This window comes from Denticeps clupeoides, chromosome 17 (genome assembly GCF_900700375.1).
Source record: "Denticeps clupeoides chromosome 17, fDenClu1.1, whole genome shotgun sequence".
Taxonomy (NCBI): Eukaryota; Metazoa; Chordata; class Actinopteri; order Clupeiformes; family Denticipitidae; genus Denticeps; species Denticeps clupeoides.
Genome location: NC_041723.1, coordinates 3,768,339 through 3,794,006, shown reverse-complemented (window position 1 = coordinate 3,794,006; position 25,668 = coordinate 3,768,339). Strand labels below are relative to the sequence as shown.

At 44.8% G+C, this 25,668-nt stretch overlaps 3 protein-coding genes across 7 annotated transcripts; all 3 read right to left on the bottom strand.

Moving 5' to 3' along the window:
- Window positions 1-224: 224 nt before the first annotated feature.
- parvb (parvin, beta) lies at window positions 225-11,467 on the bottom strand. 3 transcript variants are annotated; one of them, XM_028958739.1, is made up of 13 exons: window positions 11,220-11,467; window positions 5,082-5,171; window positions 4,733-4,803; window positions 4,411-4,513; window positions 4,010-4,150; window positions 2,849-2,964; window positions 2,700-2,758; window positions 2,572-2,591; window positions 2,245-2,306; window positions 2,065-2,133; window positions 1,866-1,967; window positions 1,583-1,655; window positions 225-1,026 (listed from the first exon to the last, which is right to left on the bottom strand). In XM_028958739.1, exons 1-13 carry the CDS (start codon window positions 11,308-11,310, stop codon window positions 950-952), a joined length of 1,074 nt encoding a protein of 357 aa, XP_028814572.1. In that variant the 5' UTR covers window positions 11,311-11,467; the 3' UTR covers window positions 225-949. The 3 variants fall into 3 exon arrangements, with proteins under 3 accessions (XP_028814572.1, XP_028814574.1, XP_028814573.1); XM_028958741.1 differs by lacking the exon at window positions 11,220-11,467 and adding an exon at window positions 10,762-11,209; XM_028958740.1 differs by lacking the exon at window positions 11,220-11,467 and adding an exon at window positions 6,614-7,788.
- A 177-nt stretch (window positions 11,468-11,644) lies between these two features.
- hdac10 (histone deacetylase 10) lies at window positions 11,645-17,630 on the bottom strand. Of its 2 annotated transcripts, none has more exons than XM_028958354.1 (21): window positions 17,504-17,630; window positions 17,278-17,366; window positions 17,054-17,188; window positions 16,887-16,983; window positions 16,052-16,149; window positions 15,813-15,917; window positions 15,662-15,730; window positions 15,460-15,586; window positions 15,312-15,377; window positions 15,173-15,232; window positions 14,986-15,075; window positions 14,788-14,894; window positions 14,499-14,566; window positions 14,135-14,390; window positions 13,469-13,559; window positions 13,116-13,201; window positions 12,977-13,030; window positions 12,762-12,843; window positions 12,411-12,599; window positions 12,164-12,323; window positions 11,645-12,081 (listed from the first exon to the last, which is right to left on the bottom strand). In XM_028958354.1, exons 2-21 carry the CDS (start codon window positions 17,340-17,342, stop codon window positions 12,059-12,061), a joined length of 2,028 nt encoding a protein of 675 aa, XP_028814187.1. In that variant the 5' UTR covers window positions 17,343-17,366; window positions 17,504-17,630; the 3' UTR covers window positions 11,645-12,058. The 2 variants fall into 2 exon arrangements, with proteins under 2 accessions (XP_028814187.1, XP_028814188.1); XM_028958355.1 differs by having other exon boundaries at window positions 17,511-17,630.
- Window positions 17,631-18,071: 441 nt separating this feature from the next.
- On the bottom strand, window positions 18,072-25,667 carry pus7 (pseudouridine synthase 7). 2 transcript variants are annotated; one of them, XM_028958277.1, is made up of 17 exons: window positions 25,411-25,667; window positions 24,916-25,032; window positions 24,502-24,822; window positions 24,331-24,415; window positions 23,626-23,884; window positions 22,804-22,821; window positions 22,383-22,494; window positions 21,978-22,055; window positions 21,772-21,900; window positions 21,480-21,605; window positions 21,323-21,384; window positions 21,074-21,234; window positions 20,826-20,952; window positions 19,031-19,132; window positions 18,818-18,947; window positions 18,630-18,721; window positions 18,072-18,558 (listed from the first exon to the last, which is right to left on the bottom strand). In XM_028958277.1, exons 1-17 carry the CDS (start codon window positions 25,440-25,442, stop codon window positions 18,422-18,424), a joined length of 2,088 nt encoding a protein of 695 aa, XP_028814110.1. In that variant the 5' UTR covers window positions 25,443-25,667; the 3' UTR covers window positions 18,072-18,421. The 2 variants fall into 2 exon arrangements, with proteins under 2 accessions (XP_028814110.1, XP_028814111.1); XM_028958278.1 differs by lacking the exon at window positions 22,804-22,821.
- Between the last annotated feature and the right edge of the window lies 1 nt (window position 25,668).

The following is a 25,668-nucleotide window of genomic DNA, read 5'->3' as shown; positions in this document are numbered from 1 at the left end:
AAAAAGGAAACATGCAAGAAGCTCACAGTAATTTGGGTAGAGCGTAACCATGGTAACCAGGGAAATAAGCGGCCGCTATTCTAAATGCTAGACAAAGCCTTAAAATAAACAGTGTTCATACTTGAAATCTAAACTTAAGCCGTGGGAATTACATTCGCTCTGCAGCCTCTCAGTGGCCAAGAAAACACAAGGCAGCTTGTTCGGTGGAAATAAACAACTCTGGCTGGTTTACAAGATTTATTTATTCATTCTTTTGCCATTAGAGACGCCCAGACAGACACTGGCAGCTGTTTAATTCGCCAAGATAACAAGCAAACTTACATTTATTACGCAGACACAGATTTGTGTTTTACACTCAGGTGGTCGCTCTGTATACACACACACACACACACACACAGCACCCAGGTGGTCGCTATATATCTCTTGACATGAACATTTTTAGTGTCCTATTAACGAAAGAAATTACAATAGTGTCGGCATATCATCATATTGATCATCATGTGATCGGGACATAATGAAATCTAACACTGCAGGTATCCATTAACAATGACATAACACATGCCTGCCTGGATGGCACTTAGAACATGGCAATAAGCAGAGTAGTTAGTGATAATTAATAATAGTTATAATGTCAGACGGGTCCAGTTATCTGTTGATCCGTATCTCAAGGCAGTCGAAAACCGACGTGCATGATGTAAGGTCAGCATGTGAAAAAAAAAGTTAGATTTTATATTTTAAATAATGACTGTTGTAATTCTGCTGAGTGTTTTGAGGTCATAACACTCCATGGCAGGCATCCCAAGCCGAAGGGACCATTTGCATAAAACAATTTGCATAAAATATATTCTTCAGGTGATCCGGCTTCCCCTCTGGTCTCCCCGACAACAAGAAGGTAATCCTGATGTCCCTCCGCCGCCTGACCTGGCGATCCACCGCTCCAGACCACTTCTTACTCAGAGTTCTTGTAGTTGGTGAAGAGGTTGTACAAGACCCTCAGCGTGGACTTCAAGTTTAGGTTCACAACATCTGCAACACAAATAAAAAGTGCATTCTGTTAATACATATTACTTGCTTTAACTATTATCCAACAAATCTGAAAAATAGTTATAATTATACATAATATATTAATTACATTAAAATCTGAAATACAGTATCCCAGTACCTTATTAATATATTTTTAAAACAACAATTACAAAAGGATTTTACAATTCAGAAATGTCCGACTTCTGAAAATGATCTTTGTCTATACACTTCTTGTTCACTGCACTTGAGAAGCGTCATTTATGGTTATGGTTTGTGCCAAATTTATTACTGCAGATCTCCTGCACCGGTAAAGCAGGAAGTGCCATAAAGAGTGCTTCACCTGTTTAGGAATAGGAAATACCCCCACCATATCAGACCTTACAAAGGTCTTTTACCCCGTAAAAGCGGCTGAGGGTGCACTTATTTTCTTTATTTTCATGTCCGTTTCGGATTCTTCCAGGCCTTTCTAGCACCTGTGTGCATTAGTCCTGCTGACTGAAGAAAGAGGGTAAGGCAATGGCGCCACCTGCTGGATGACCGTGGGAGTACAGGTCTTTACCTTCAGGGCGAGCTTTGGGCTTCTTTATGCCCCCATCCTGCATCAGCTCAAAGGCAAAAGCGACGTTGTGCACCTGATGAGAGACAGGGAAACATTTTTAGACACATTTTGTTAGTTTTCCATATATTTCTGAGGTCCTGTGTTCCAGCATTCTTAAGGAACATAATGAGAACGGGTTCTATGTTCACCGAGTATTCAAATGACTGGATAGAGTGAAATTACGATTGGCCTGAGAAGCATAAATAGACCAGGGATAGCAGAGGAGCAGAACCACGGCGCTCACCTTCTGCTCGAAGCTCTCTGGGGTAAGGTAGAAGTTGTAGAGAGGAACAAAGTAGTCCTCAAGAAGCCCCATCAGCAAGACCAGATACACACCGTCCGCAAACTGGACAACAGCGACATCACAATAGAAAAAGTGAAATGAATGGATGACTGAATGAATGATTGAACAAGATTCTTCTTTTTTTGACTTTGCTCGTCACCTGAGACTCCAGCTCTGTCACCTCCAGGTTCAGTTTGTTCAGGTGTTTGTTCACGAAGGTAATGAGCGACTGACGGACGTAGAGAAAATATATTTTTTGTCGATGCATGGAAGATAAAGAATAGTCAGCTCTTAGCTGTAGTGCCATTCCAACTATGATCAAGTTGCCAAGTGTCCTTACCGTCTTCACCACGTTCAGCTTGTCTGGTGCGTGATCCAGCAACGTGTCGAAAGCATCTCTCTCTGAAATGACACATGAAGCTCAGTCATTCTTTTCAGCATGCGTGGATTAGTTCAGAATTCATCCTGCTGATGAATCAGAATCGTGTTTATTGGCCAGGTATGTGAGTGAACACATACAAGGAATTTGATTCCGGCCAATGGTGTCTCTCAAGCACAACAGTATCAAAACAACGACAATATTCAATATAAATCAAATCTTATATACACAAAAATACAACAAAGACACATATGAATGCATATCTAGGAAAAAAAAGGTTTTACTCACCAAATCTCCCAATCATCATCCTGAAAAAGACCCAAACATTGCATGTGAATGTGCATAATATTCACTTCAGCCATGAAAACCCACAAATTTCCCCACCACTAGATGGCGCTGTGGATTTTGGTCCTTACTCTGTTGTGGTCGTCAGTTCCTTGCTCACATGCGACGTCTGCAGCATGCCCTCTCGTTTCTGTTTAAAGTACACTTGCAGTCATTTCATACAACCTTCTTTGCTGTGGTGTGGTTCCTCCATTGAAAGTTCTAAATGTTATTTCCTTACCCGGACCACCACCACCTGCACAGACACATGCTCCGGGAGTCTGATAGGAGCCTGGAAATGCATGGCCAGCGCCACCAGCAGATACACAATTGCGACCAGGCTCTTTGAGTGAATTGCTAAAACAAGAATAACACTGATTATACACATAATAAACTACACGACCGGCCAAAAATTTGGACACAACTACACAACGCAATTTATGGGTCTTTTTCAAGATTAAAGATTACTTCCATTTTTTTTACAAAACAACAAAAATGATGATAACTGCTTGTGATGATGATAATAGTGAACAAAGCAGCCATGACGATAAAAAGAGCGACTCATCAAAGACACTTAGCTTTCTCCTGCTACAAAAAATACAAAATATGTTTTTTTTGCATTGGATTCTAAATGGCCTCCATCTTAGTGTCCATAACAGCCACAGACTTTTGACTGGCAGTGTACATGGGGCCTGTGCAGAGTGCGCATCACCTATGTAAATAGGAATTTTAGATGGTGAACATTTACATAATGTGTATGTGTGGTAGTGTATGTAAACCCAAGTAAGACATATGTATGCATGTGTGTGTGTGTGTGTGTGTTCTTACATCATGTATGTGTAGCATAAGCTAATATGACTAAAACCGCTGGCTCGGCCAATGACATCTTTGTCAGCCAGTAGTTGTGTTTCCATTCATTTTATAATAGTTCAAATTGTAAATAGAAAATATGCAAAAAACAAACGAACACACACACACACTTTTTTTTGCATTTAGATGTCATATGATATACAATAAAGATATACATACAAAAAATACATCGCTCAGCGTCAGACTATAACCTCCCAGACTATCAGATCAACTATCGCTCTGAAGGGACTTTTAGCCTGTATCACCTTCTGTATCACCATCTATTAGAAATAATTGCTCCAATAGAAAAATCCCAGGAAAAATTGATAGAAATTCCTGGAATGACTTATTTCATTTCGAACATATTGCTTTAGTTTTGTGCAAGTCTGTACAGGAAAGGTGGCTTGTGATGCTGCACTGTTACTGTTAGTAAGGTTGACAGAACGGAAAGGGCACGGTGGAATAATTGGAAGGTGTGTGTTCAACAGTGAGGGCGTGTGTGTGTGTGTGTGTGTGTGTGTGTGTGTGTGTGTGTGTAAGTGTCAAGACTCACAATCCACTCCCCATTCGACGGACCAGCCCTGAGGCCTGAGCATCTCATTCACAGCCTCCAGCACCGTCTGGAGCTTCTGTTTCTGCCCAATCTCTGACTGTGTCACCTCGGCCACGTTCAGCTTCCGCCCAGACAGCTTCTCTGTCAACACAGGTACGAGGTTATTTAACCAGTGCTATAATCTGTGCTGCACTGAAAAAAGAAAACACAGTCACACCTAATATTTCAGCATTGGCGTAATGTAAATAAACCACACAAACCTGTTTTCAGTAGCATTAAGCATAAATTATTATATTATATAATATTATAAGCATAAAAAGGAGCAAAATAATCATTTTTTTACCTACTAATTAAACAAACAACAGCTACTTTTTTCAGTGTAGAGTTAGCGGTTAACATACCAAATAACTTCTGCAGCACCTGTCCATCATAGAGATCCTCCTCCAGGTCTTTCACAATGATTCGCTCCTCCTCCAGTTCATTATTGATCCAGTCGATCAGAACCTGCAACCACATGCTGGATCGTGATACTGATTCCACCACCCGTCCACCTTTCATCCAGTCGGGCCTACATCTGCCCCCCAAACTCCTTCTCACGCCCCTCCAAGACTGGCAGGAAGCATAAGGATGTGCACCTCATCATCTGGTCGTCTTTACATCCCTGAAAGATTTTCAGTTTATGGTCATCGGTGTTTGGCACGCGATGGGGAATTTGGCACGTACCCTCTGAAGCTCTTTAAACTTCGGGTTGTCCCGTGAGGTGGGGTCCAGCATGGTCCTTTCTGCATTCTCCTCTGTGTGAGAGCCAACAGGGAAGAAATGTTATAGGATGTCACACAAATTCCCATCCCTCTGTGACATCAACGCCACCCCACCCTCTCAACCAATGAAAACGGGGCCTTGGTAGTGCGGTTTGTACAGGTTAAAAATTCAACTGTCCAGCCGTGGCCTGGGCTTTTACACAGAAAACGTCCAAATGAATCATGCTCCTCTGTGCTGGGATAAATCCAGTGAAGCTGGCAGGAGGGTGGCTGATTGGTTGAGGCTGATTGATGGTGAGAGGACTGGTTACCAAGCAACATGTCCTCTGGGAGGAGTTCTGCACTGGAGGGCTGGAGGGAGGCGATGATGGCATTCTTGCCTTCTTCCTGAAGGTCGCTCACTGTTCAAAAACACCACAACATCATGTAAGGATATGACACTCGTCTTATTATGGAGTAATTTTTTTTAATGAGGAGCTCAGGTGACATTTTATCTAAATAACCTTGTGCTTTTAACGGCTGTCAATCAACTGAGTAAAGAAACTAGGTGAAGAATGGTGATGGTCACCTAAAGAGCACTTAGTAAATTTGTTAAATGATGTACAGTTTTATCTATTGTAATGTTGGGTTCAATTTGATTTAAATACTTTCTGTTCCTTTATTTAGCTGCCATTCATTCATTCATGTGACTTTGCCATTCATTCGTTCATTCATTCATTCATTCATTCATTCATGTGACTAACAAAATGGGAAAAAGTAAAGAACTAGATGTTCTTCTGTGCATCTCTTCTGTCGATCTGAAGGCTTTTATTGCTGAAAATTCTAACAATGTCTAATTGTGCCATATGAACACTAGACTATTTGCATTAAAATTACACCAAATCTACATTAATATTTAAAAATAAGCTGACACTCTTGTCCGGGAGGATGTTCTTCACCAACAGTTATCAAACACGCCAGGTGGTGGAGATCCATCTTTATATGACATGCTGCTTTTATTATGATGTCTAATGATAAATTGTGCAGTGACAATGATAAAGATGTAGATGGACCATCAGTTTTTGAAACTTCCTAACTCCACACTCCTTTTCTTTTATTTTCTTACTGACTATGCACAGCATCTCTGGTGTAATCAGGCAGTAGTGTGGAACATCTTCACAAAAAACCATGACTCCTCCCAACTCTCCATTTCCTCCAGGGACCATAACTCTCCACCCAGGACTTCGGAGACACACCCGCCCTCCCACAGAGTTAGTCACACGCCGGAGATCACAGTTGCATGGGCAGCACCACCCAGACAGATTGCCATCACTCTGTGACTTGTGACCTCACAGATATGAGGAACTGAGACTATGTGAAGGAATCTGCCATGCAGTAAAGCCCTAAATATCCACCAACTCAAAATATCCCAGCGCCGCCCGGAGATCCAAATTCAGATTCGAAGGCAGACAGGAGGCATTAGAACCGGAACACATCTACTTCCTCGCCGATGTGCGGCGAGTCCAGATGTTAATCCCACCGTGACAAATCTCAGCCAACATCAGCATTTCCTTCATAATTACTGGCCTTCCTGCGAGACTGCAGCACTGCTCAGAGTGCATTATAGGGATATGGCTGCTGCTGAGGAGCCCTAAGCACCACATTGCCAGCAACAGACATTAATACAACAATAATAATAATTATTATTATAATAACAGCATAAATTTCCCCTTCCACTTCCGCAATTTAAATTGTATATCAGATAACAATCAGAACGCACACCCCAGGACTGCATCCCATATATCCTGGAGCCAAAGAGTCCCACATGCATCAGCGGCGTCTTCCCAGCACCCTGCCACTCTACCTTGTTTCTTTCGCTTCGTCCCACACAGCAGGCCGGCCATGTCCACAACCCTGCAGCTCCGCACGCCGACTGACCGCGGCCCACTAAAATACGGCGTGTGCGTGTGTGTGTGTGCGCGTGTGGTGGTACCAGCGTCATCACGTGTTATTTCTGTCTCAGCCACAACCCCCTCATGTCCCCCCAGCCTGAGATCTCCTGTTACAGAGCAGAGCGGAGGAAGAGGAGCCGTGGAACCGGGCGGAGGTACGTCTCCCCCCCCGCACCCACCTCAGGTACGGAGGGACGCAGACTACACCCTACTGGAAATGTGTTTACTAAATCAGAACTACGGCACTTCAATTTAAATGCTGCTGCATTGGGGACTCGCTGAATCACCAAATACACACACACATATATATATATATGATCTAAAAAGATCGGCACTGCTGAATGGACCAATCAGACCTCTCCTCTTCAGATCGGTGGCATAAATCTACTGGCAAGAACCTCAGCAGCCATCCTGGGAAGCTGTGTTCACGTCTGACTGCAGAGGCCACGCCTCACATCTCCCAAGGGTTCTGCTCAGCTGATCACACCCCAACAAGTTACAGATATGAGACCTATACTTCCCACTGCCTTGGTTGACAATACTTTGTCTGACAAGCTACAAGATGCTACGAGATGTTTTGGATATAGGTGACTAATATGTGTGTGTGTGTGTGTGTGTGTGTGTGTGTGTGTGTGTGTGTGTGTGTGTGTGAAGCAGTAGCTATTTATGGACTGGGTGTGTAGTGACCTCAGTTAATGATATTTGCTTCTTCTGGAATTCTGGAAGCGGAATTGTTTCCAGTGTTAGAACTTGTTGACTACCAGCTAACTTATAGTTCTTGTTTATGAGGGAAAAAAAGGAGTTCATCAAGCTGACCATTCATTCATTCATTCATTCATTCATTCAGAGGCTGGGCTGTGAACTGCAGCTGGTAACAGAGCGCCTGATGCATCCTCTCCACCAAGATTACTCTCTCTTGACCTCTAACCTTGGCTACGGAGAACCCAACAAGGCATATTCATCCCATAGAATCTTTGTTTATTTTCATTCCCCCCTAACTATCCTTGGTGACTTCAACCTTCCATCAGCCCAGCTCCAATCATCCTGCCTTCTTCCCCTTCTCCACTCTTTTTCCTTGACCAACATCAACATCTCTCCCACACACAAAGGAGGGAATGTCTTGGACCTGGTCTTCAGTCGTCCTTCTCCAACTTCTGACCTTTCTTCCACTCCCCTTCACATCTCTGACCACCACTTCCTGACCTTTACACTCACTGTACCTACAGGATCCACAACTGTCCCCCGTCCATCCTTCATTAGACAAAACCTTCACACTGTCTCACCTTCATCTGTATCTTCCTGCATTCTTTCACATCTCCCAACCTCTGACTCATTCCTCTCCTTACCACTAGAGACCGCTACTAACTCTCTCCTCACCTCACTTTCCCTTTCCATTGATCAACTCTGTCCTATATCAACTAAACCCAAAAGGACTTCTCCCCCTGCGCCCTGGCTCTCCGATACATTGCGTAGCAATCGAAGAGTTCTTCGAGCAGCGGAGAGAAAATACAAGAAATCTCAACTTGACTCAGACCTACTGGATTACCAGAATCTTCTGCGCAAATTTTCTACTAACCTCACTGCTGCTAAAACTGCTTTCTACAAAGCAAAACTAGAAGCCTCTGCCCACAACCCTCAAAAACTCCACAACATCTTCTTATCCCTACTCAACCCTCCGACTCCCCTTGCCCCAACTTCATGAACAGCTGATGATTTTGCCAACTTCTTCACAGGGAAGATTGAAAAAATCTGTGAGACATTCTCCACCACTAATCCTACTCTTCCTTCTGAAAATTTGACAACTACTCTAAATCAATTTTCTAAGATCACATCTGATGAAATCATTCAGATTATATCCACAGGCAACCCAACCACCTGTCCACTAGATCCAATACCTTCTGCAATGTTTCAAACTATCTCCCCTGACCTCATCCCTTTCATTTCTTATATCGTAAACAGCTCAATCTCATCTGGCCACGTACCATCCGCCTTCAAAACAGCCAGGGTTCTTCCAATCCTAAAGAAACCCACTGCTGACCCTACAGACATTAACAATTACAGACCAGTTTCCCTCCTCTCATTTCTATCCAAAATCCTTGAGCGCTGTGTCTACAACCAGCTATCACTCCATTTATCACAGAACAACCTCCTGGATCCTAACCAGTCTGGCTTCAGAACAGCTCATTCCACCGAGACTGCCCTTTTGGCGGTTACCGAGCAGCTACATGCAGCAAGATTGGCAAAACTGTCATCAGTTCTTATTCTCCTCGACCTATCTGCTGCATTTGACACCGTTAACCACAAGACTCTCTTGTCAATCCTGAAGAGGCTTGGAATTCGGGGCTCAGCATGGCAGTGGTTTGCTTCCTACCTTGATGAGCGATCTTACCAAGTGACTTGGAAAGGATCCACCTCTACCTCACGTAGACTCTCCACTGGTGTCCCTCAAGGCTCAGTGCTAGGTCCTCTCCTTTTCTCCCTCTACACGAGATCACTTGGTGAGGTCATTTCCTCACATGGATTATCCTACCACTGCTATGCTGATGACACACAACTCGTCTTCTCCTTTCCTCCCTCTGATCTTCATGCTGCTTCCAAAATCTCTGAATGTCTAACAGACATCTCGTCTTGGATGGCAGCCCATCACCTCCAACTCAATCCCACCAAAACTGAACTAATATTCATTCCAGCAGATTCTTCACCACATCAGGATCTTGCTATTTACCTGGACAACTCGCAGCTCTCTCCTTCTGCAACAGCCCGCAACCTTGGAGTAACAATAGACAACCAACTCTCCTTCTCAACTCACATCAGCAACCTTTCCCGCTCATGTAGATTCCTTCTCTACAATATCAGACGAATCCGCCCTTATCTGTCAACCCAGGCCACCCAACTACTGGTTCAGTCCCTAGTAATCTCACGACTGGACTACTGTAACTCCCTTCTAGCTGGTCTACCACTATGTACCATCTGACCTCTACAACTAATACAAAATGCAGCAGCACGACTGATCTTCAACCGTCCCAAATTCTCCCACACCACCCCTCTGCTACGTTCCCTCCACTGGCTCCCAGTAGCTGCACGCATCAGGTTCAAAATACTGATGCTGGCCTACAAAGCCAAACATGGAGCAGCACCATCCTACCTCACAGCCCTTATTACACCTCACACTGCACCTCGTTTAATCCGAGCCTCCAGTACTGCTCGCCTGGTCCCTCCATCTCTGAAGGTAAAAGGAAGACACTCATCTAGACTCTTCTCCGTCTTGGCCCCTCGGTGGTGGAATGAACTTCCCCTCGAGGTCAGAACAGCTCAGTCACTGAGCACCTTCAAACGACAGCTCAAGACCTCTTTAAAGAATATTTAGATTAAATTGTAATTTTCTTATTGTCGAACTTTGTGTACAGAATCTACAACAGAGTGAATTAAATAGATGTATTCATAGTTGGGGTCCTAGTGAACCGGAATTGATCTCTTCATCGATGGTAACTTGAAAGCACGTTGTAAGTCGCTCTGGATAAGGGCGTCTGCCAAATGCCATAAATGTAAATGTCATTCTTCAATGATACGCAAATGCATGAATACAAAATTCAAATTATAACAATAATTCTGTATAGAAAGTATTTGCTATAATTCTATGTATAATACCAGTTTATATACCAGTCAATACAGTATATTCCGATATTACTTATATTCAGTAACATTGCAGTAGTACAAATTATACTAATTATTGATCACTTTTTACAGTGTGGGTGTGGAATATTTATATATTACATGATGCGATAAGACATCTATCGATTCCATCATTAAATTCTGGGAAAAGAACTAAACACTTACTTTTGTTCAAGCTGAAGGTCAGAGCCTTACTGTGACACTGGAGGTCAGCTGAGTACTGAGTAGTGTCAAAATGACAAAGACAGTGACTTTGTGCCCGGACACGTTCAGTTATCGGCGGCCCGCTGGGCCCCGGCGACATACATACACACACACACACTCACACACACACACACACACACACACACACACTTCCTCCCAGCTTATCTGGGGACTCATTACTTACCGCTTCTTTTCCGCCGCTCGAAAGCTATTTTTTACACCCCGGTTCACACTTGTGGTGAAACACACACAAAGGCAGCAGCTGTTCACACAGAACAGTGGTGTGAAGGGGGGGCGTTCTGGGGGACCTAAAATAGTAAAGGATTTCATCTGCCCCGTAATCCTCTTAAGTGGTATATATAGTAATAACCTTGCCTCTTATCTAGTCCTGTTTGTTGTACCAGGACGTGTGGAATGCTTTACCAAACTTTCTAACGATCTAAAATAAACCAAACCCTACAATTATGATTATGGTACAATTATGAATTTTCCTGGAACTTTGTGTATTGTGACTGTTAATGAAAGATCCATTTAAGCACCATCCACTGGTTTTGTTCGCAGATTCGCAATGACCGGGGACAATAAAGACTGCAGCACCATGGACAGTAGCAGAACCAGACAAAAAGGCGGAGACCGGTCTACCTTCCCTGGCCTTCTTCTTGCGCACCAGCGTCCCGCCCAGTCTGCCCAGGAACGACTCGTCCTTCTTCGCCCTGCCCGGAGCCGCGGACATGCCGACCGCCAGCCGCAGCTTCTGCTCCCTTCTCCCGGGCGGGAGCCGCCGAGATGCGCCACAGCGCCCATCGACGGTGGGATGTCGGGGTGGGATTTAACCCAGAAGCTGCGGGCTTGTTCGAATGGAACGCGGTGGTTCTGTGGAAAGGGGCGTGGCCTGTTTGGAAGCCCCGCCCACCCAGGACCCGGATTCCCAGTTCTGTTCCTGGAGACGTTTATTACAGGCTAGTAATTGACGTGAAGGATTCAAATCCCTGTAGGTTGGTGCAACAGAAACCCTTTCATTTCAAAACTGTGTGTAGGATTAAGAAATAAATAAACAAACGATTTAATACATTGTATATTATTACAGTGGGTCTGTTTTATTAACATCTTTTTTCACCCTAATCATTGCTCATATCATAAACTGTATAAAAAAAGCTTCAGAAGTAATTAAGTCATTTATGCAGGCAGCCAGTCATATTCTGCATTCTCTCAGTAGTCACTGCATGTAAAATGACAGTATGTACAGTGATAAACACAGGAAGCATTCCACAACACGCACCATAATAGAAAAGGTCTCCAAACTGCCATATTTTTGCTTTGAAATGCTCAGAAAAATCATTAGTTATCATCATTATGAACAGAGACATGGTCCTTTATTTTATTATTTATTCATTGTTACAAATCAGTGACATTATAAAAAAAAAAAAAAAAAAAAGACAGTATGAAAGGTATAAAATCCAGAATCATGTACACATTTTTCATCAGTTCTTGTCTTGAGCTGCAACTGTTGACAGAAACACACATAAGTATGGGTCATGGTTCAATTCATTTCCGTTGAGTGTATAGTGAGTGCGGCAGGTCGCTACCTGCTGTCTGCAGCAGTCCCCACCGTCCCTGCAGTCGTTTCCGCTCTCTCTCTAGCACACGAGCATCCTCAGGTATGAGGGTCCCCGTGGGTCCCAGAGCAGAGGTAGGTTCCCCCATCAGGGAGGCGGCTGTGGCCCTCAGGGTGTCCTCCTCGCAGCCCTGAGACGGAAAAAACGTGCGGTTGTCAAGAACTCTGCGCCGCTACAGGCGGCCAGCAGTTATTATGGGTGCGGCCATCGGCCCCACCTGCATCAGTGTTAGCATGCGTCCTTGTGCCACGCCCTGCAGCAGGCTGGTGAGCTGTGCCCACGCTGCCACATCCACACCGCTGCCCTCAGCCAGTGCCACCAAGACCAGTCCTGGACTGTACTGATATGCCAGTGGCAGGACCAGGCCCAGGACTGCATGAACAAACCCACAGCGTCCAGCAGGGCCCTGAGAAACCAGACAGAATTACACAAAAATACTAGAAGAAAGCCAGGTCGGTTTCTTTTGGCTCCAAAAAAAGTCTCAGAATATGAGCAAGGATTTCTCCAGAAAGCTGAAATATTTAAACATCTCATATTATATTTATATAAAAAAAGACTTCAGACCTACTTTCTTCAGACACACTGGGAGATAGTAGAGGGATTTCTGGCCCTCTGGCTCTTTACTGCAGAACTGAACCAAAAATACCCGCCTGGGGGAAGGAGAGAGGAAAAAAAAAAAAAAAAAAAAAACACAAAAAGTTTCATTTTTAAATAAATAAATGTCTCAGAGTCCTCATGTCCACACAGTGAGAGAGAAGACTGAAGGAACAGTTGAATACAGACCCATCCCCTGAGTCCGCCGGCGGCTCCGCGTCTCCCACAAGAACGAGCAGAACTCTGAAAACCAGATCCCATGCATTGACACGAATGCAGCCACAGACATAACGCTACGATGAAACTGACCGATGTACAAGTTGTGTACCGATGGGCAGTGGAGGATAAGGCGTGACGGAGAGCAAAGGTCGCGGCCAGGGACACATCTGAAACCACAGCCAGGCCGTTGCGTACCTAAAGAAAGGTCACCGCAGTTTTTTTTTTTCCAGCCTGTTTCAGCCTCCCCCAGCATTATTAACCACATGACTAATCCATACGAGCAGAACAGACACAAATCCAAGCAAAAACGCTGAGAAGACGCCTTACTTTTCTTCCCGTCTTTATTCAAGGACTTTTTTTCTCCCTCTTTTAAACCTTTGCCATTGAGTTCGCTTACCAGGGACAAAACTGAGCGTTATTATTGTAAATAGTAAATGGGATGTTTGTTACTGATGAACTCACCTCTTTTTTCTCAACTTTGTCTAACAGCGAGAGAACGTTTGTGAGACACTGCAGAATCTTCTCATCCTTTACATCTTTAGCAAGCTGGTCCCTGAAGATAATACAAAAAAAAAAAAAAACATAAACAATACCGCACATCACTTTTTCCACATTTTGTAATGTTACAGACTTATTCAGATTACGGATGATGTGGGCCATTGTGCTCATTGGGACCTTCAGATCAACAGAAGGCTTCCTCAGGTTTGTGCCTCAGAAGTCTACAGAAAATTCCTTTGACCTCATGCTTGGTTTGTGCTCCAACGTGAACGGTTAACTGTGGGACCTTATATAGACATGGGTGTGCCTTTCCAAAACAGTTTTTTCCACAGGTGGACACCATCTAAGCTGCAGAAACATCTCAAGGATGATCAGGGGTAACAAGAGGCATCTGAGCTCAGTTTTGAGCTTCATGGCAAAGGCTGTGAATAGTTGTACCTGTGCATTCGGAGTTTTTTATTTTTACTAAATTAAATGAATAGTAAAGAAAACGTTATGGGGTTTTGTGTGTAGAATTCTAAGGGGCAAAAAAATATTGAATCCATTTTGGAATAAGGCTGTAACATAAAAAAAGTGATGTGCCGTGAATATAAAATGGGGACAATGTATGGATAAAAGACAGATTTCTACCGGAGTTCCTCGGATATTGCAGCTGATGCCGGTGAAGTTTCCTCGAGACGTTGGCAGCCTTGCGGAACAGAGGACCGCACACCGGGAAGGAACGCTACTGCTGTCCTCACCGCAGGAGCCGGACGGGACAGGGGCTCAGGCCAGACCAGATCCTCGGGTTTATCTTCAGCCTCCCCTTCCTCCCGCTTCTCCCCTCCATCCTCTCCACCCTCCGACCTGCAGCGTTTGGTGCTGGGCTCTCTGACTGGAACCACAGCTATGAAAGCGCAGGTTCTCGCGTTACTCCCATCTACTGAGCATGGGTTTCTATAGTGGACACCTGTATGCCATTTCAGGAGCAGATATGGGTATTACGAAATTGCACCTGTGTGTCTGAAGCAGGACCAGTATTGATGGTGAGCCGCCCTCACATTCTGAATAGACTCCAGAGCACTGCAGACAGATTTTATGGATTTTAAAATATCCTGTTGCATGGACACAATCATGTAGTTATTTAACACAAAAAGGTATTATGTCCTTAAGCATTGGCAAATTTCACGAGAATTTCGATTTTTCTGAAAATAATGAGGGTTATTGGGTTCTACGATAGTGTGTGCTTCCCTCTAGTGGTCAGAAATGGGATTAGAAGCCTGGAACTGTTAACCTGAGAGCACCTCAGACATGGACGGTCCAACCCGCTCATTTCAGGGGTAGGATCTCCTAGAAGTGTCTGCACGGTCTGGCACACTGACTGAGGAAGTGACGTCAAGTTGTACCCACCCTAATAACATTGAAAACACACACAAACAGGTACATCGTCATTACAAAAGAAAAAAGTAGATTTAACATTTTTTAACATTACCAGAGCTCACCTCTAGGACAGCACACAGCTTTCCACCTGCCAGAGACATCAGGAGGTGTGTGAGATGAGCGAAGACATCTGGAGTGGCACACATGTGACCCTTGAAGCAAGAACCAGTAGATCATTTTTGGTATCGCACAGTGAAGGGACACCAAGTTACACAATTCAAATCCTAGAGGTGAAGATGGGGGTCAGACCTCTGGGTCGCCAATAGCCGAGTCAAAGCCTGCTGAGACGAAGACCAGGTCAGGGCTGAACTGAAACAGCAGAAATGAGATCAACGTCAGTGTGAGGACGAGGCTTTCAAATTCTCGGACTGTGGTGTGTTAACCAGACCTCGTAAGCCACAGGCAGCAGGACATGGAAGAAGGCAGAGAGGTAATCACTGTTGTTCATTCCCACCTATCAAAAAAAAAAAAATGAACAACTTCAGCCTATACCTTCCTAGAGTCTACAACGTCACAGTAACGGTAGAATCCTCTACCTTATTCCATGGCAGGTTGATGTTGAAGCCAAGTCCCTTCCCTTTCCCAACAGTGTCATAGTCAGATTCCTGGAGATTAGGCCAGAAGCTCTGGTGCTCATAGCGGTGCCAGGAGAAATACAGAACGCTGAAGGAAAAGGTATGAAGACTTAATTAAACCTCTTAAACGTGGACATGGAAGTTCTACAAGAAATGCACGCACCTCGGGTCCTCCTCAAAACAATACTGCACGCCCTGCCCATGATGGATGTCCCAGTCCACTATCAACACCCTACAGACAAGAACGACTGATCAGTGTCCCCAGAAATGGCTTCTTTAAAAGTATGGCAGGCATGGAAATGTAGTCTTCTCACCGTTTAACATCATAGTGCTTCTTGGCATAGAGAGCGGCGATGGCGACGTTGTTGAAAACACAGAAACCATTCGCAGCACTCCGCTGGCTATGGTGTCCTGGGGGGCTTTTTTTTTAAATATGAGCAATAAAATGTAACACACAGCTGCCTAAATCATATATCAACAACGATTATCTATTAACACTGAGAACATTTCTAAAAGACCTTAAACATGAAGTGTATATTTCCAGAACACTCACCGGACCAAAGCCATTCCATTCCTCACCTTCCCAGTCATCACACTATCCACCAACTGGAGCGTGGCTCCAATTGCTAGCGTGGCACAGTGGTAGATGTTCTGCAGTCAGGTGATAAGCAGAGAAAGGTTCAAGTTCAGCAAAGCGGCAGGTCGCAGATATTTCATCTTGAAATGTTTACACTGTTTCAGCATCAATGAGATTTCCCAGGACGCGCCGTTTCAGTGTCTGTGGCTTTAAATGCTAATGAGGAGGAGAGAGGCGGGATGAGGAGGAGAGCGGTCTATTGAAGTTGAGGGGGCATTTGCAGAAATGGCATCATCAACACCATTCACAAACCATTTACATTTACAGCATGTAGCAGACACCCTTATCCAGAGCGACTTACGATCAGTAGTTACAGGGAACAGTCCCCCCCCTGGAGCAACTTAGGGTTAAGTGTCTTGCTTAGGGACACAATGGTAGTAATCAAGATTTGAACCCGGGTCTTCTGGTTCATAGGCGAGTATGTTACCAACTAGACTACTACCACCTCAATGTTGACATTTTTCCAGAATTTTCTTTATTAACCCACTGGTTCCTTATTTAAAAAAAATACATTTTACATCCGATCACTGAGCCACTGCAATGCTTTGCATGTTTGGAGGTCATGATGATAGATGGAGATTATGTTTTGGGGGAGGGCTGTTCTCTGGGTGGAAAAAGCATGGTCAATGGCACAAATTCCAGGTCGGACCTTTAAACACACAACAGTTGTTGATATTATCAACACTGCAAGCCAACCACTAGGGGGCGTCCGAGAACTACAGTTTGAGAACACAGGCACTAAAGCTCTCACCGGATGGAAGTACACGTCGCCGTACTGCTGCGTGAACTTCATCAGACCTTCCAGGTCCATGTGGGGCGTCTGCTTCACCGCCTCCAGATACTCCTCACTGTTTAACACGGCAGCAGTGAGCGAGTGGAAGTGGCGGCCGAGGCGGATAATACGCGTGAGGAACTTGCCTGTGCACCAGCAGGACGTCCTCGTCGGTGGCCCCGCGGACAGGCAGCGCCACACAGCGGGCGGCCAGGCCCCGGGCCTTCAGGGCGGCATAGCTGACCGTGAGGCGCTCAGGCACCTCGACTTTACAGGCCGGACTGAGACACAGAGAGACCGACGGACGGGCGTGAGCTGGGGCGGAAACGGGTGGCGGCGTGTGCTTCACCACGGGTTCGTGGGAACTTACTCCACCCAGAGGAGCTTGTATCGGGTCATCTCCTCGTCATAAACCAGCGCCGTCCTTGCTGCCATGGTTATTATTAATCAGTAAAAACTCTATAAAAAAAACATGCGTTGACAAATTAAACGTATCGTGAACCAATCACGATTCAACGATACAGAACCAGGAAGTCGATACATTTTCTGAACCAGTCGAGCATGATCGAGGTCATGGTGTTGAATTAAAAAAATACCTCTTACAATCAGTCAGTCAGTCAGTCAACTTCTTCAAGACATTAATAACAAAGAGACGAGATTTGGCTGTTCAGCTTGGCGTCTGTTCCGTGGCTCCGTTACCGTGCAGGGGGCGGACATTTTGTTTGGTCATGTGACTTCAGGTGACTTGTGATTGGCGGATTTGATTACACTGATATGAGATTTTGATCTGTTAAACATTTAACTAATGCTTATATTTTGATTTGGACAGGTGCAGAATCCATTATTCCATTACACATATTTTATGTTTACAAACATAATATTTGGTTATGTTTGCAATATTTGCATTTTGGTTCCACTTGAATACTTGCAGTATTTGCCATACAGTTGTCTATAGCATTTCACTGCATATCATACTGTGTATGACTGTACGTGACAAATAAAATTCTATTTTATTTTTACATGGGATTACACAGATTATTACATTGTTGGAAGGATCTAAACTGGATCTCCAAAGTTAAATAATGCTGTATAACATTACACAGCATGTCAAGGTTTAAGACTGTTTGAATGTAAAGTGCATGGTAACAGAGAATAAACATGCAGTCAGTTTCAATTGTATTTTTAATATTCATAATCTGAAACCATTTAATTTGCAACAAATATTTTACAGTATTTAAGATGTATCTGTCCCACAAAGGTCTTCACATAAAGACCCTGTATTTAAGCGAACCACAGGGACACTGCTTGGTCATTTATACAGCACATACAATGCATTGTCAAAGTAATTTTCCTCCAGATGTTCCAAGATCAAAAAATTTTCTTAAAAAAAAAAAAACATTAAAAACAACATGCTTAATACTAAAAAAAAGTAGGAAATTTCCTGAACAATACAGATTCTGCAGTTGTCTTGTTGACTTTTTGTCCTTATAGACGTACAACAGGTGTGTATATAGTTAGTTGAGCCATGTTGTGTTAAGCTGTGTCTGGTTCTTGATGCTGGTGTCCATCTTTAGCACCTCTCGGATGGCCATGGTTGCGTAGGTGGAGGGGGGAAGAGAGAACTCCATCTTCAAAGCTCTGTACTTTCCCTCTGAGAAGAGAGACCGGTCATTATTGATGACGTCCTTCAACACCTCGCTTTAAATTGGTAACATTACTGACCTTTGAGAAAGACGGGAGCAGGTTTGCCCTCCAGTTTCTCGACGTCTGTGTGGACCAGCGGGACTCGGGGGTCATTGTAGTGAATCAGCTGCCTTTACACACCACAGGAGTGAAAAATGAAGTGTGGTGAGACCTTCACAAACTCAAACCACCTGCCATCCAGGGCAGAGTCTGTGGAAATGACCTACCAGCTGACGTCTTGTGGACGAATGAGGACGCGGCGATAAGCTCCGGCGAGGGAGTAGTCACGAACTTTGTGTCTCATATTATCAATGTCCAGGTTATCTGCACTCAGCAGCTCTCTGTAGACCTTTCCCACTGTGCCGGCAGAAATGAAGATGTTTTATCTTGTGGACTAGCGCTGATGTGACTGAGAAACCGGTCCTTCTAAAGTGACTCACCATGGTGTGTGGGGTAAATCACGTCAAAGCCAGGAAGGGGCATCACCACGTCATGGATGGAGTGATTCTCTGCCTCCTCAGCATTGAGAACATGGGCAGTGCCTGGTTGAAAGAGTGGCTGTGTCAATAATGGCACTATGATGAAATCATTCTTGATGTTGCTATCAAGATGCAGGGTAGACCTGAAACTCTTGGAATGTCTTGGAATCATTGGCCGAAAGCTTTTACATTTTTTGGTGGTAAATTGAAATAAAATAGTTCTGAACTGGTGGCAGTAGCCTAGTGGGTAAGACACTTGCCTATGAACCAGGAGACTACAAAAATCACTGGTTCAAACCTCACTTACTACCATCGAGTCTCTGAACAACACACTTATCCCTGCAGTTACGTGTCTCAAGGGGGACATATTTGACTAATTGGTATCAGTTTGTGGACATCAATGGTGATTCGTCTTAGTAAAGTGGGAGTTTGGTGTTCCGCAAAGTTCCGTCTTAGGTCTGTTGCTATTTTCCTTACATATGTCATGTCACTCGTAAACACAGTATTAACTTTCACTGCTATGTTGATGACACAAAGTTGTATGCATCAGCAATGCCAGAGGCAGCAGCTAAACAGTATCGAATTGTCTGAAGGACATTAGACAGTGGATGCTAAAATAAATGGATGCAAAGAATGCTAAAATAATCTCAATGCACAATGCAGAAAAGTTGGTCCACACCTCTATTACATTAAAGTTAGACAACTGCAACACATTACTGTCTGGATGTTCTAGTAGGTGCATGAGTAAACTCCAGCTAGTTCAGAATGCCATAAGACCATAGACCTAGTTCAGAATGCCATAAGACCATATCACCCCAGTCTTGCGTTCACTACGCTGGCCTCCCATCAAATTAAGGAACGACTACAAAATTCTTCTCTTGACCTATATAGCATTTAATGGTCTCACCCGCAGTACCTGAGTGAACTTCCAGGTATTTACAATGCACCACGCCCCCTGCATTCCCAGCAAAATGTACCCAACTGAATACCCATCTCTTCACTCTGGCATTGTTAAGCATGCTGTGAATTATTAAATACACCTTAATACACAGTCATCTAGTCAAGCATGGACAGTGTTCAATTCAGCTTAGTTAGGCTGTCCTAGTTAGGGACACTGTTGCACAAATGGACTTCTATAACCACACATTTCTGTACCAGTTGTACAATGCCGCCACCTGCCGCTGTTTCTGTTTGTAATTGAAGGCACTGAATCAAACGCCCAGACCATCTCCAGAGTCCAATGATGAGAACAGCAGAGGGATCCTGGGAATGAGCTTCTGACAAGACAACCCAGCATCTACCAGAGGGTTACCATAGTCACCACCACATTATAGTGTAGACCATGATACTGGACTAAAACCTACTCTGCACTGTCCAGTACCTCCAAACATGGACAGATGCTGCATACTGCATTTTCCTACCACTGACACCCATTACAGGCACACTCTACCCTGGAAGGGTGTCCCTCTCAGTTTCACTCCCTCCCGAGGCTTCTTTATTTGTTAGTGGAGTTTTCTCTTGTGTAAAAATAGGGTCAAGTGTGGGGGGTGTCAACTGTATGGCCTGTCAAAGCCCATTGAGACATACTGAATGTGATTTTGGGCTATATAAGAAATAAATGTTGTTGTTGTTGACTGTCCCTGTAACTACCGAAGTCACTCTGGATAAGAGCGTCTACTAAATGCCCTAAACGTAAAATGAACTTCACATTCATGTCTGTATATGGTTAAGTTCACTTTGACGGACAAACACTCACCCCCTTTGAGCACCAGGTCACCCTCTACAGCCTTGAGGCCAAAAGCCTCCACACGTTTGCTAACCATGGTGTTCCATACGTAACTCTGATAGCTGTGGATGTACATCAAGCGGTTGTTGCGTGGGATCTGTGCAAAATAATTCAACTATTATCCTTTCTAGAAAGAGTCTGTGTGATAATTCTTTTAAATAATTAATGACATGAATTACAATTCATAATACATGTAAATTATAACAATCAGTGATCACCATTCCGAAGGCTGTAATTATGTTTTTCTTGCCATACTTGGCAAGGCCACGCAGCAGCTGTCCCTCCACACAGCGTTTGACCGGCAGCTTCTTCAGAGCGGCTTCAGGGTCCTGACTCTGGGCCCACTCCTCACGGCATCGCACCAGGTAGCCCTTCTCCGCTAACATGTATAAAACAGCCCGGGCTCCATTTCACGGCACAGCAAATAAATCACAATCACCATCGTCAATAGAACGTTACCAGTTTACCTCCTGGCCGTGGTTTCAGAATAAGGTCCATAACTTCTTCCCAGTCATTCTGAAGGATGGCCCTTGCGGTCAAAACAGAAAAAAAATGTCACCAACGTAGCATTCGAAATGCCGTCCTAAGCCGCAGGTCTCTGTACACAGTGTTCTACATTCCCACCTGCCAACCTGGTACGTGGGCACAGCTGTGGTGCCAAAGCGCTGCATGCCATAGTAGTTGATGAATCCAGTGTCCCTGAGGGAGGTCATCGCCTGCTGGACCTGCTCATCGGAGCCGGTGATGTTCCTTCATGTTCATACACACAATGCTAAATATGTCACACATTGCTGAATTACACACAGTTTTGGCCAGATATGCATGACAAGAACCTATTGCAATTTAAAAATTAAGATTTTCATTAATATGTTAAACACAGCCAGCTGGAATGCAGACGGCCTTTGTCATTTCTGACCTGAGGACCACGGTGAAGTGGTTTCCCTGAAGCTCGCCCAGCTTCAACGGGTGCTTCTTGTAAGAGAAGTTCCCCAACTTGAAGTTCATGAGGCACTTGTTGAGGTGAGCCATCCTCTCTGCGCTGATCCTACAGACATTTTATGCAGCAGAAGCAGGAAATGAGCAAGGAAAATGTGGAAAGGACAAGTTCTCACCACAACTCACTTTAGCACGGCAATCTCCTGTACCGTGATGGCCCGCTTGTCTTTAGTACCCATGTAGGAGAACACGTTAGGTCTCACCCTGTCGAGTTTGGTAAAAGGAGAAGAGTGATTGTCACATGTGATACACAGCAGCACAGCACACGGTGCAAACAGTGAAATTTGTCCTCTGCATTTAACCCATCACCCTGAGTGAGCAGTGGGCAGCCATGACAGGCGCCCGGGGAGCAGTGTGTGGGGACGGTGCTTTTGCTCAGTGGCACCTCAGTGGCACCTTGGCGGATCGGGATTCGAACCGGCAACCTTCTGATTACGGGGCCGCTTCCTTAACCGCTAGGCCACCACTGCCACTTAGTAAGATCTACAGGCAGAGAGTAGATGGGTGCTTACGAACATCTCCACAGCCTACCTGAGAAATTTGGAGAGGACGTTAATGGCATCCATTGTGTCCTTGTTCTCTTTGTAGAGCACGCAGTGGCAGAAGCTGCCACGGTTCTTTGGCCACGAGTGTTTCCTGGGGGCTGAGAAGAAATTGGGATGATTTCAACAATGAAGCGTGAAAATAGACAAATAGAGCTCCCCAAAACCTAGATTATTTTTCCGCGTAGGGAAGAAATTTTGTACGAATCTCCTAAAACAACCCAATTAGCATTATACACTTTCAAATTATGTTTATTAGAAAATATATACTCTTCACCATCCTGGACTCCACTAAATTCTCAGATGTTTCCTAGAACCCCTAACTTACACCCGAGAAGTTTTCAAGCCACAGCTTTTTACAGAATCCCTCATTCCATCAACCCCCTCTTCTGGAGGGGAAATGGTCTTACCTGGCGGAGGCCGAACCTCTGTCCACCCAGAAAGGAGCAGAAGGACGACAAAAGAGCGTTACTAAGCACCGTGACGGACAAGACAAACCTGACGTAAGGGGCACAGGTTTGCATGCAGGGCAAGTGGAAGTGGTGGGGGGGTGGCGGTCCTGAAACTTTTCTGTGCAGTAGGCCTGTGACAGGACGACCTACTCTACCCTGTGGGTTCAAGGAGGACGAGAAGCTGCAGTGCAACCGAGCCTCATGAAAGCACGACACACACCAGGGGCTGGTAAACTCTCGGCCGAAGTTGACCGCTCCCTTTTTTTTGGCTCAAAGGGCGCAACTTAAAGACTGACCATAGAAGAAGACAAAGCAGACCCCTTGGAGAAGACAGGAAATCCCCAGAAGGTTTATAATGGTTTTCATGGAAAAAAGCCGAGGACTGAGGGACGTCTAGACACACAGAAAGGTTCAGATTGTGGTGCCCTTGTTTCTAACAGTCGTTTTAATGCATGCATAAATAAAATCAGTTGCAGATGCACCCATGCCAGAGGGCACAAGAACGGCACCAGGAGGATTTTCCCATGCAATGATTAGTGAAGAAGCCAAACAGAGACACGAATTGTGAGACGTCATGCAAAAGAAAGGTCTGCGGGTTACAAAATGGTTTAAATCATGCAAAAAAAAAAAAAAAGTGGTTGTGTGTGCATGTCTATTAAAAAAACAAAAACAAACAAAAAAAAAAACATATATGGACCCTACCAAAATTCAAAGGAGTGCCAGCAACAGAATGAGGCTCATTTGAATTTGGCAGTACCGAGCTACTGCTCTTCTCAGTACCTGCCAGGGCTTTCTTTCCCGCAGCATGGTACGCCACAATGAATTTGCGACCCTCTCGTTCCTCAGTTTTGGTCTCCAGCCCAGGAAACAGGGTCTTCACTTCTCTGTGGAGTAACGTGCGGTTCTCCTTGGTGTCCTCGGCGACCTCTATAGCTACGGTGTCCTCCTTGTTCTTGAAGAGCTGCAGCGCCTCCAGCTGCTCTTTTTGTTCCTGCGTCAGCACTTGAGACTTTGTGGGCTGCTCATCTGGGGGAACCTCCTGTCAGATAAAGCAAAATATCCACACGGTTCTTACTCATTTTTACAAACACTTTCTCTGAAATTTCTGTGCAAATGTGAAAAAAAAAAAAAACACACACACACACCACAGAATCAATGTTAAACTTAACGTGACGCGAGCAAGCCAGTAAGATACGAGACCTGCGCTAGTTTTAAACGTTGAAGTTGTGAAACTAGAAAGATGTTTCTGCCGCAGTCTTATGGGAACTACGCACTGTGACAGTCAGATTTCAATTACTTTTCCTGAACTTTATATGTTTATTTAATATTCCAAAACTTTTCAAGGCCTGGAAAAAAATTCTCTTTCCAAATTAAATGACTGTAGGAACCCTGAATCTACATCTTAACTTAAACGACAATGTTCCTGTCGTTTAAGTTAAAAATGGTCCTTTAAATAAAAATGGTGCGGCGAGGCAGCTCCCCCACCTCAGCTTCCACTGGAACTGATAAGTCATCGAGTTGAAGAATCTTTCCTTCTTTGTTGATTTCGTGCACCACAAAGTCCGAGTACCTGAACAGAAAAATGCCACAATGACTTCCTACATTTCACCACACTGGATCTTGCCATCCTCGCACCCACCCAAATTTATTACCAACCTTTCCTTTAGGATCCCCGAGAAGCCCTCGTGGTCGCTAACAAACTTCAAGATCCCGACGTCCTGCTCAGTGAGGCCGTGCTTCATCATTTCAGCAAAGGTCTCCCCATCGCATTCCGCCACTGTGTCTTCCTCCTCCTCCTGCTCTTCCTCCAGCAGCTTCTCTTCATCGTCTCCCTCGTTGGTACATTCATTCCCAACATCCCTGCCTTGCACTCGGGGTCTTTTATTGGCGTGCTTGGGCTCCTCGTCTGGACAAGCCCGCTTTTCTCCGCCGGAGACGGCCACCGACACAGGCCCTGGCTCTTCCATCAGACACCACCTTAACACCAGAGGAACAGCAAGTGATTCTCGTGTCGGGAAATTTGATCCGATCATAAAGAGGGAGAAACTTTTTCTCCACACATCTCCTTACCAAGACACACTGGAGCAAAACAATAACGGGCTGTGTGTCTTCTTGAAAGTACCCGAGTGGCCACAGAGTGACGGGGCCGCGAATGGAGCCCCCTGATGCACAAAAGAAATTACAACCCTACGAATAAACAAAAGATAAATTAGAGTCAGGACCACTACACACAAATATAACAAAGCAACAGGGGCAGCATTACATTTACAGCATTTACCAGACGCCCTTATCCAGAGCGACAGTCAGTAGTTACAGGGACAGTCCCCCCCTTGGAGCAATTTAGGGTTAAGTGTCTTGCTCAGGGACACACTGCTAGTAAGCGAGATTTGAACCTGGGTCTTCTGGTTCACATGCGAGTGTGTTACCCACTAGGCTACTACCACCATGAGCAGCGGAGATGCCGAGCGTTGTGCTACCGGTGCAGAATTTGCTGATTACGGCATCGGCTTCGCTTTCTCGCCGCAGATAAACAAAGAAGCACCTCAGCGACTGTTAGATATTTACCTGGCGCCCAGACGCCTCGTCAGGCACGACATGCGACAACACGCGACAACATGCGCGAAGGAGTCGAAACCTTATGCTTCCGGGTTAATCGAGCGCTCAACACCCCTCGGCAGAGATTTGTTGCGATAAGCTCTGACACTCAACTCGACGCGCACGTCAACGTTTAACACATGGATGCGGGTTGGAGTTGAGTTCGTCTCCAAACGAGCGTGAACGTTGCATTTTAGCTCAGAAGCGAACCACTGCAGGCTTTTACTC

What these genes read in the sequence shown, in the direction of transcription:
- parvb (XM_028958739.1), bottom strand. Translation starts at nt 11,310, where the DNA reads ATGTCCGCGGCTCCGGGCAGGGCGAAGAAGGACGAGTCGTTCCTGGGC. An exon ending in AGTTTAAAGAGCTTCAGAGG is followed by an intron (nt 4,514 to 4,732) that starts GTACGTGCCAAA and finishes ATGTGGTTGCAG; the next exon opens with GTTCTGATCGACTGGATCAA. An exon ending in GAACTGACGACCACAACAGA is followed by an intron (nt 2,592 to 2,699) that starts GTAAGGACCAAA and finishes GGTCTTTTTCAG; the next exon opens with GATGATGATTGGGAGATTTG.
- hdac10 (XM_028958354.1), bottom strand. Translation starts at nt 17,342, where the DNA reads ATGGCAGCAAGGACGGCGCTGGTTTATGACGAGGAGATGACCCGATAC. An exon ending in AAGCACTATGATGTTAAACG is followed by an intron (nt 15,731 to 15,812) that starts GTGAGAAGACTA and finishes TCTTGTCTGTAG; the next exon opens with GGTGTTGATAGTGGACTGGG. An exon ending in TGTTTTGAGGAGGACCCGAG is followed by an intron (nt 15,587 to 15,661) that starts GTGCGTGCATTT and finishes CTTTTCCTTCAG; the next exon opens with CGTTCTGTATTTCTCCTGGC.
- pus7 (XM_028958277.1), bottom strand. Translation starts at nt 25,442, where the DNA reads ATGTCGTGCCTGACGAGGCGTCTGGGCGCCAG. An exon ending in CCCACGTACCAGGTTGGCAG is followed by an intron (nt 21,385 to 21,479) that starts GTGGGAATGTAG and finishes TTTGACCGCAAG; the next exon opens with GGCCATCCTTCAGAATGACT. An exon ending in TGCTCCCGTCTTTCTCAAAG is followed by an intron (nt 18,559 to 18,629) that starts GTCAGTAATGTT and finishes CTCTCTTCTCAG; the next exon opens with AGGGAAAGTACAGAGCTTTG.